Source organism: Notechis scutatus, chromosome 7 (assembly GCF_049901735.1).
Source record: "Notechis scutatus isolate UNSWTSFEM ecotype Mainland chromosome 7, rNotScu1.2, whole genome shotgun sequence".
In the NCBI taxonomy this organism is placed as follows: domain Eukaryota; kingdom Metazoa; phylum Chordata; class Lepidosauria; order Squamata; family Elapidae; genus Notechis; species Notechis scutatus.
Genome location: NC_142015.1, coordinates 7,505,001 through 7,515,111, shown reverse-complemented (window position 1 = coordinate 7,515,111; position 10,111 = coordinate 7,505,001). Strand labels below are relative to the sequence as shown.

The window sequence follows — 10,111 nt, the reverse complement described above, 5'->3', positions numbered from 1 at the left end:
TGACTGACTGGGTCTTCTTTTGTTGCCCTGCACAAGAGAACGGAGCTGGAAAGCAGGTTAGTGGGGTGGGGAAGGAAGTGGGATTTTGTAGTATCCTTCCCCTGCCACGCCCACCAAGCCACGCCCACAGAACCAGTAGTAAAAAAATTTGAATCCCACCACTGAACCATTCCTTATATGTTTTAGCCTCCCGTCCCTTAATCATATTTGTTGCTCTTCTCTGTACTCTTTCTAGAGTCTCAACATCTTTTTTACATTGTGGTGACCAAAACTTGATTCACTATTCTAAGTGTGGCCTTACCAAGGCATTATAATGTGGTATTAACGCTTCACCTGATCTTGATTCTACCCCTTGAACATGTAAAAGGAACCAGACTGATTTGAAAATAGCCCAATCATTTCTGGTAAAGCTCTTGGCTCTGACCTACTCAGATAGACCCCACCCCATAACCACGAACAAACAGCTCTGTATTGCCATATGTGTATGATGTATTGTTAAGGGCTCCTTCTGAGAACAAAATACTAGCCGTCTTTTTCTGGCTGATTGAATGAACTAAATCTAACCTCTTTAATGCCAGTAGATAATTCACTTGATGATTTACTTCATGATTGCATGTAAATTCTTGAGGAACAAATTTGAACATCAACCTTTACTAAATGCAAAATTAGTTTATTGATAGAAGCAGCTACATCTTTGATTGTCAGGAAGAAAATTTTGGAACAGAATTCATTGCCTTTGAAGATGCCAGCTCCAAAAGTAAAACTTTTTGCATTAAAATGTGTTTTGCAATTGGCAAAAGTAAAATGGCCAATATTTTTTTCTTGACAGCACATATATCTTTGGTGTTGTACATGCTCATGGAGCCTTGTGGCTGGGAAAGGGTTTAATTACAGCAAAAAGTAATCAGATTAAACATGGAGAAGAAAAATTGCAGATTTTAGATGCCATCTAGAAGTTAAGAAAGATTTACTAGTATGATGAACAGAGATGGGTCTTTTGAGGGAAGTCAAGCTTTCTGGAAAGTGGATCTCCAAAATCACATTTGAGTGAAGTTACTGGTTGCTCCAAACGCTGTTTCTAGGTTAATACACTGCCCGGAGCCACAGACCTGAAAGTCAATGTCAAAGATTATCAATAGAGTAAGACAGCACTTTCCTACACAACTCAACTCCCTAGAACTAGCCCAAGATATTCAATAAACTTCTTTCAGGTTTTATACAGTGTAAAAAGACAGGAAGAAGTGATTCCTGATCCTTTAAGAAAAGCTTTAGGATTGATTCAACACTTCTAAATGGCTTCATTGAACTGGTGACTTTTAGGTCAAAACCAGCTCTGCCCTGATTTTTTCATCTTTCTTCCTCCTTCCATATAGAGATACCTTAGATACAGACACAAATTTACAGAATTGGAAGGGACCTTGTAAGTTATCTAGACCAACCCCCTACCCAAGCAGACCCTACAGCATTTCTGACAGTGGCTGATATGTGAAGAAAGACCATTTTGCAACATGCAATCCCTAGTTGAAAGCTTTTTTGATGAAATGATAATGGCTACAGAAAATATTCAGGTACATGCAGGGGTGGGATTCTACCAGTTCTGTCCACCTCTGTAGAACCGGTAGTTCTGAAGAACAGCAGACAGAGAGCATACATAGAACCGGTTCTATGTCTGCTGCTATTTTGGCCCACCGGCCCACCTGAGCTCTTACCTGTCCTTTATTTCCTGCTTTTTCAACCACAGCTGCTTTGCGCGACACAGCTGTGATGGAAAAAGAAGAAAAAAAGGGCTTTTCCAACAGCTGTGCACTTGCACGCAGCGCTGCTCAGCTGTCCAGGCAGCTCAGCAGGTCGTAAATTGCACTCACGTGACTCGTGCGCAAAGCGCGCATGCACACCCAACACGAAGCAACAGAACCGGTAGTTATACCGGTCGAATCCCATCCCTGGGTACATGTAGTTCTGGATAAATTAGATTCACAAAATGAATATGATTTGAAAGCAGCAGAATTGTTAGAAAGAAATATAGAGTGTACAGATTTAGAACTGAGTTTAATTGTACATGGGTCTCTGAAGTTGAACCCTGCATTTTTTTTTTACAATAGCAGGAATCTGACGAAGCAATAAATTGGTTTTTCCTAAAAGGATTGGGGATTGAGAAGGGATGCGGTGGCTCAGTAGCTAAGACACTGAGCTTGTCAATCAGAAAGTTTGGCAGTTCGAATCCCTAGCGCCACGTAATGGAGTGAGCTCCCGTTACTTATCCCAGTTTCTGCCAAACTAGCAGTTTGAAAGCATGTAAAAATGCAAGTAGAAAAATAGGGGCCACTTTGGTGAGAAGGTAACAGCGTTCCGTGCACCTTTGGCGTCATGCCAGCCACATGACCACAGAGACGTTTTTGGACAGCACTGGCTCTTCGGCTTTGTAATGGAGATGAGCACTGCCCCCTAGAGCCGGAAATGACTAGCACGTATGTGCAAGGGGAACTTTTACCTTTACCTTTAAGGGGATTGTAGGTCAGTTGGGAATGAATTTATCATACTTAACTGGAAAACACTTTCATCTGTACTTTTTTGGGAAAATAGACTAACTTTGGACATTGCATTTATTATATTTAACCTGACATCGATTGATAAGATGGTATTAAGAAAAAAATGTGAATATTTGATCAAGGATGAATCACTGTTAATACTTGGGCCAATCTGGGAAAGATAAGATGCTGTGGTAAATTTTCTACACATTAATCAGAATAACAGTTTGTTAACAGAGGGTTAATTTTAATTTTGCTTTTTTATCATCATTCTTGTTAATTATTTTGTCATTAATATAGTATATAGATGACAAGTTAATAATTTGAAAATAGTTTTAGTAGTTCAAAAAATTTGTGTTTCTCAAGAGGTGGGAAACTAATATTGCAGTAATGTATTAATCAGTATTCAACTAGGGGGGATAATATGTGTTTATGTGTTAGGGATGGGTTTTTTTTTTTACTTTTTTAATGCCTTGTTTCCTGTTTTTTCTTCATTTGTTTGGGTTTTTTAAACGATTTTTGGAATTTTATATTTTAACTCTTTAAAAAAATAAAATAAAACTATAACCAAAAAAAGGAATCTAAGCTAGCTTTTAGCAAGATCCGTTGCAAAATTATTTCAGTGATCACCCCTTGGAATCAGATCTTCCAGCAGATGGATAAGAGCTAATCTTTTACTCACCATTCCTTCTCCACACTTTGTTCCAGGTTCAACCATTCCCAAATTGGCATTTTCGTTTGAAAAGTAAAATTTGCATGATTTCTCTTCAGTTGAATCATCTATGCAGTATAACCTGCCACATTTAACATCCCTGAAAAAGAAACAGTCAATTCCGTCTAATGAACAAAGTGTCAACTTGTAAAGCATTCCTATGCCTGTTTCAGAGTTGCCATAAACAAGTGTGTGTGTGTGTGTGGGGGGGATTTGAAGGAGCAGGGCATCTTAAAACCAGAAGTACATTCCACACTTATCTTACAAAGATTGTAACTAAGCTACCAAATCTTCTGTCTGTGAAAATCCTTCAATGGAGAATGTGATTGATGACACCCAGCCCATGAATGTGCTTCATTGGAAAATCTGGTTTATGATACACCCAGGAAGGAGGGGGGAAACAGGGTCACAGGTGACTGTAAATTACATATGCCAGAGTTGGCTTCATACAGGCTATGCCGGATATGTTGCTCCTAATCTTCTGGATTCTTTTGAAGCTTGGCTCGAGGCTCATCATTTAATTAGGGCAATCACTGGAATCCTGATACAGAGTGGATTAATAAGATGTCTCTTTGCTCGTTTGAAAATATTTAAGTTAAAAATTGAAAACAGAGATGGAGAATCCAAAGCTTGCTCAGCCTCAAATTGAACTGGGTTGCATTTAACAGTTAAATGAAAAATTTCACAAGGTGTTTCAGGGTTTGGAGTAAAAGTAGAGAAACACAATTCCAACGAGCTCACATGGTTTCCCTGTTTATGAAGGTGAAGATAGAGTCAGGATTCTTATCATCAGAGTAGTAACATATCTATTATCCACATGGAAAACTCCTAAGGCAGACTTAGGCGGGTTGATTTTTCCAGATCTCTAGCCTAAATTTCTGATAATCTGTGACTTAGTGAATGATGGGGGATGAGGTGGGTTGAAATCTAAAGGTCGGGGGAATTGCACTGAACATTAGAAAGGGAAATTGTTTCGAAAGATGATTATTACTCCATTTCCATATTAGTCCATTAAGATTGAAATAGGGATATATAAAATAAGGACTGCCCTTCTTTTAGTAGAAAAAAAATGGCACAGGATTCTGTGGTTTTGTGTGAGACCTAAAGGCAGAGTGAATTTGCACACATCATGAAAAGGTACTGCAACTAATTGTTTGGATTGGGTTCATTTTGTGGTGCAAATCTCGCTATTGTGGTTTCTAAGTTATGGTTTATGACTAAGTGCAATTCATATCCTTGTTGCTCTCATATGCTATCTCCCATTGTTCCTGACCCTCCCTGTAGTTCATGGAGGAGCTATGGGTTCTGCCTAGAGAGCCTCTGGAGGAAGAGAAGGGATGACTCTGACGAAACATGACTTAGAGCCATTGTTGAGGCCTACCTCACGGCAATAAGAGTGATGAGATAGCAGTATTTCTCTGCTCTTATTGAGTCCTCAGAATGCCACCCAGAGGCATTGTTTCAAGTGAATCCTGGCAAGACCAAATGGCTTTGGGTACATGGGCTCCAGGATCCAGGACTTTTCATCTTTGACTCCGGGTGCGGTTGCTCTGCCTCAAACAGATTCAGTCTCAAACTTGGGGATTCTCCTGGAGCAGGAGACAGTCTTGGCTAGGAGATGCACCAGATGCGGCCTTTCCTAGATCAAAATGGCCCCTGTAATACCACTGCTCTGCTGCTCTGCGAGCTCTATTGGTTGCCGATCTGCTTCTGGGTGCAGTCAAAAGTGTCAGTGATCACCTCTAAAGCCCTTCTTCATCATGGCACATGGAACCAAGTTACTTGATCTCATCCCCCTGGGATTGGCCCATCCCACTGGTGCTGGCAGAGGCATGCTGCAGGTCCTGTCAGCCCAATTATTCCAGCTGGCCCGCATCCAGGAGGAGGGCCTTCTCTGCTTTTGCTCCTGCCTCAACATCTTGCCACACCAATATGAGGTTATCGCTATAAAAGGATCTAGAATTTGCATTGCTAAACAAGTCTATTGTTGAACATCTTGCAGATGGTTTTATGATGTTTTTGCAACTATTAAGTGAATCACATCGTTCTTAATCAAATCTGACTTCCGGCTTGGCTTCTCTTGTTGGAAGCTGGAAGAGAACTGCATAACCCTCATAAATACATGTTGATTGACAAGCATCTGCATTTTGATCACATGACTATAGGGATGCTGTCAACAGTGTAAGTGCAAGGACAAGTTGTGAGATACTTATTTTAGTGTTGATGTTTCTTTGAAGTCATTAAACAATGGTTGTAACTCAAGGACTACCTGTACTTTCTTATACAGGCTCTTAAAAGGCACTTCTGTCCTCATGGAACTCCTTTTATACCCCGCTTTTAACCCAAATGGGGTATAAAAGGGTATATTCCTCTTGTAACCCAAGATGGAAAACAAAGGAAAATTAGCCATTCAGAAATTGGTTCACACTTCTGTTGTTTTAGCGGGAATTAGAATCAGGTTCCCACAGATATGGACCTGAAAACATTTTTATGTTATCCTTAAATGAGGTCATCATTATAGCAAGAAATAATTTAGAGTGCTTACTCTGGTTCACATGGAATGTTTGTACCGTTTTCCTTTTTGCAGTAGCCATAATCTTTCCCTTTCTGGTTATTCATGAAACAACCATATGGAGCCACTTCTGCATCTGTAAGAGGGGAGTGAGAAACCAAGACAAATACTGAAGTGTTCACACATATATTGTCTCATGTCTTTGTTCATTTTGGGAATGTATCCACAACCCACAAAGCATTCTTCCCCTTCCGTCTGTCTTTCCAGATTTCTGATCTACAACTGCTATCATCTTTTACCATTGGCCATGTTCTCTTGGGAAGTTTGGAGCTTTAAACCAAAAGATGGATTGATCTGGAGAACTGAGCTATTAAACTTCCAAAGAAAGAACTTCATCTTGAAAAAAATATGCCATCATAATGAGATAATGATGTACCATGGATACCAAGGAAAAATATCTTTGATCAATTGCAACAACTGTCTTTTATATCAGTACTATTCTGAAATCCTAAGGTTGACTTACCTGGCCCCCAGAGAGCAATGCATTGCTTTTTTAAGGTGGGACATGTCCCCCTGAAGCAGTAACCTTGGTTGTTTTGGCATGGGTGTCCATCCATATGGAAGAGATTCATGGGACACTCGGCAGATTGGCCAGTGCAGAGTTCATCAAAGTCACAGTCATCCTTTGCTGCCCGGCATAGTTCTCCAGCTCTCCTAAACTGTGGGTGAGAATGAAGAATGCTGCCAACTATCACTCTTTAGCAGCAGAGAGCAAAGTGTCAAACCCTGATTCACAATACATTTCAAAGCCTTCTTTTCATCTGTCTTGAGGATTACCAAGCAAGGCCATGATACAAACGGGCTCCAGGAATTAAAACATTGTGTACGGTGCCTAGAAATCCCAGCCTGTCTTATTTGCTATGAGAAAATGATTGCCATGAGAAGCTCAATTCCTGAAACACAAGGGCTACAAGTTTGCTGACCGTGGATGTCCATGAAAATCAATTTGGCCCTTATGAAAAAGCAGCAAAACCTCTTATATTTTTATATTTTTATTTCTTTATATTGGAAAAAGGCATTTTGTAATTTTCTCTCATGTGCTGAAAAAACATGGGTGTTTTCTGTTCCTGTGAGTCTTGCCTTGTGATGGAAGTATGGAAATAACAAAAGGCCTTGGGCCCCACTCTGCTCAAAAAGTTTATAATACAGTCAACTGGGATCATATATAGAAGGACTGAGAAACTTGCACCTCTCGCTTCATGATCCTCCACTACCTCCAAAATGTGCAACTAAAATATTTAGTGCTTTGGAGAGCAGGTAGGTAACCTAATGGTGCAAAAGAAAGCAATTTGACTTCTAGAAATCTCCTGAACCCATCTCCACCTTAAAAGTCATAAAGGCAAAGGTTCCCCTCGCACATATGTGCTAGTTGTTTCCGGCTCTGGGGGGTGGTGCTCATCTCCTTTACAAAGCCAAAGAAACAGCACTGTCCAAAGACGTTTCTGTGGTCATGTGGCTGGCATGACTAAACACCAAAGACGCACGGAACGCTGTTACCTTCCCACTTTCAAAGGTGGTCCCTATTTTTCTACTTGCATTTTTTATGTGCTTTCAAACTGCTAGGTTGGCAGAAGCTGGGACAAATAATGGGAACTCACTCCATTATGTGGCGGTAGGGATTCGAACCGCTGAACTGCAGACCTTTCGATTGACAAGCTCAGCGTCTTAGCCACTGAGCCACACATCCCTGTTTAAAAGTCATAGCAGGGAGAAAAAATGTCACACATTATCAGAGACCTCTTAGAACCTTCTAGAATATTAGGAAGGTGAGTTAGGGCACCAATCCCAAAATTGCCCAGCCTTATTAAAACTGGGGTCCCATGCAAACTCAGTCAAAGAAGGATATATATTATTTTCACAGACATGACTTAACATGCCAATGGAATGCATTTTAAACTGAAACAATGCTGAAATTTTGTTGAACTGTCTTCCCTATCTTCATAAGGTGAAATAAACTGGAAGAAGGGATGGGAACAGGGTTAACATGTTTTTGATCACAGTAAGCAACCAAACGATGTAACATTTTCATATTATTAGGGAGGAGCAGGGTAAAATCTCTCCTAATGTTAAAAATAAGCAAGCCTTACCTGGCATTTCTCACAACATGCTCCACTTGCACACTCTGCCTCAGGTTTCAGTTTACAAGTTGCAGCTTCACAGCACTCATTTTTACATATCTGAAAACCAAAAAAATATCAAATGACATCATAGACTTTCCTTCCTGGTCTCTTTTACCTGGTCTTTTTTGAAGAGGGAAACTGCCAAGGAAAAGGATATATTTCTGTCATGTGTTTCCTCTTATGAGCTCATGTTGGAAGATGAAAGTGAGTAATAGCAGCCTGAGTGTTTGTTGGGTGCCTACTACTGTGCCCCATCCATTCCCCCTCCATCAATGATCCATCACTGATTTATCACTGCATCACTGGATCCATCAATGATGCCCCATCCATCAGTGATGGATGTCCCATCACTGGAGGCTTTCAAGAAGAAACTGGACGACCATTTTTCTTAAATGCCATGATCTTCTCAGCTCAAGCAGAGTGTTGGACTGTATGACCTGCAAGATCCCTTCCAACTCTGTTATTCTGTGTTCCATGTTATTGTAAAAGAATGGTGGCATTTCTGCATGAAACAGATTTATCACATATTTCCTATGTGAAAAGAAAGAAACAAAAAAATATCCACATCTCCTAATTGTGAAGCTCACATAACCTGCAGCCCAAAACTCTTGCTTATCCTGAGTGATTTTCTACTCAGGATGCCAGCCTTTGAGGTAGGCCAGAGAAGAAGCACCAAACATGAATATTTAACACTACCCTTATTCTAAGGTTATGATAATATTTCATTCATGAAAGGACATTTCTCCCCTTATCTTTATGGAAAGATGGGTATTTCTCTTGAGATGTTCATCATACCCCATTGCTTCTGCAGGCTGAACTTGCTACCTTTTATCTGACAATTAAGTAGCCTGTTCCTTCTCCTTGTATCTCTCAAGCACATTCTCAAGGATCATTATGTGTATTGACTCTATTTAACAATCTCAAGAGAATACTTTGCTAAATCACTGTTCATGTTGAAAAATTACTGTTAGAAAGCAGAACAGAAGTTGAAGATCATAAGAGAAAGTTGCTCAAGGAAACAGTGAGATAGGTAATGTGGCCAAGTTGCAAGATCCAATCTGGTTCGGTCACCAGGACCAATGATGGTGTCAACTCGTAAAACATTCCTATACCTGTTTTTGAGTTGCCATAAATGGGGGGGGGGGGATCTGAAGGAACAGTACGGCAGTTTAAAACAAAAAGTACATTCCACGCTTATCTTACAAAGATTGTAACTAGGCTACTGGATCTTCTGACCATGAAAATCCTTCATTGGAGAACGTGATTGATGACACCCAGCCCATGAATGTGCTTCATTGGAGAATCTGATTTATGACACACCCAGGGGGAAGGGGAGAAACAGGGTCACAGATGACTGTAAATTACGTATGCCAGGGTTGGCTTCATTTAGGTTAATGCTGACATGTTGCTCCTAATAAATCTTTTGGATTCTTTTGAAGCTTGGCTCGAGGTTCATGATTTAATTAGGGCAATCACTGGAACCCTGACAGATGGCAGATATTCTGGTGAGAGAGATAAGTTCTGTGCTCCAGCATAAGTCTGAAAGCTTGGAAGACAAAGTCTCTGGTCCTGATGACGAACTCAGATTGGCTCCTGGAACATTATCCTAGGACACATATATTTGCCTTCATTCGTAATATGCGAATGTCAACAACATAGGGGTTTTCAGTAGGGAAGGATATTCTTGGTGTTGTAAAAAACCCATTTAAAAAAACACAGTCTTCCCAAAATGTAAGTGAGATATCAGTTCTCTATTCCTCTAAAACTGATTTTTCAAATCCAAGAAACCAATGCATAAATGCATGTACATAAAGGACACAAACCTATATCACTAAGAAGCCAATCTCTTGGATAGCTCAAACCACTAAGAAAGATGATTTTGCAAGGATTCTCATTTCTGATATAGTTCATGGAATCACCCTTGTTGATTAAAATAAAAATTACCTCTGGAAGGCCACAGTCACATTCTTCTCCCTCTTCCACAAAACCATTTCCACAAATTGCAATTGGAACAATATCTGTGGTCAAGGGGTCATTGAGAATGCATTGTGCAGTTTCAGTCATGATATAATTCTGATAATCCCGTAAACTGCAAGAGCTGAACTCCCAAGGAGGGTTAAAACTGTAAAGATGAACCAATATACGATTATGATCTCATCCATATTTGGACCAGGAACAG

General features: G+C 40.1%; 1 protein-coding gene across 1 annotated transcript in view; it reads right to left on the bottom strand.

Moving 5' to 3' along the window:
- Positions 1-654: 654 nt before the first annotated feature.
- LOC113420980 (zinc metalloproteinase-disintegrin-like NaMP) overlaps positions 655-10,111 on the bottom strand; it is a 28,450-nt gene continuing 18,993 nt past the window's right edge. The window contains exons 12-17 of the mRNA XM_026681161.2: positions 9,877-10,054; positions 7,900-7,989; positions 6,276-6,471; positions 5,786-5,888; positions 3,211-3,340; positions 655-1,109 (exon numbers count right to left, since the gene is read on the bottom strand). Of these exons, the coding sequence (XP_026536946.2) occupies positions 1,038-1,109; positions 3,211-3,340; positions 5,786-5,888; positions 6,276-6,471; positions 7,900-7,989; positions 9,877-10,054 (769 nt within the window). The 3' untranslated portion in view covers positions 655-1,037. The remainder of the gene's footprint in view (positions 1,110-3,210; positions 3,341-5,785; positions 5,889-6,275; positions 6,472-7,899; positions 7,990-9,876; positions 10,055-10,111) is intronic.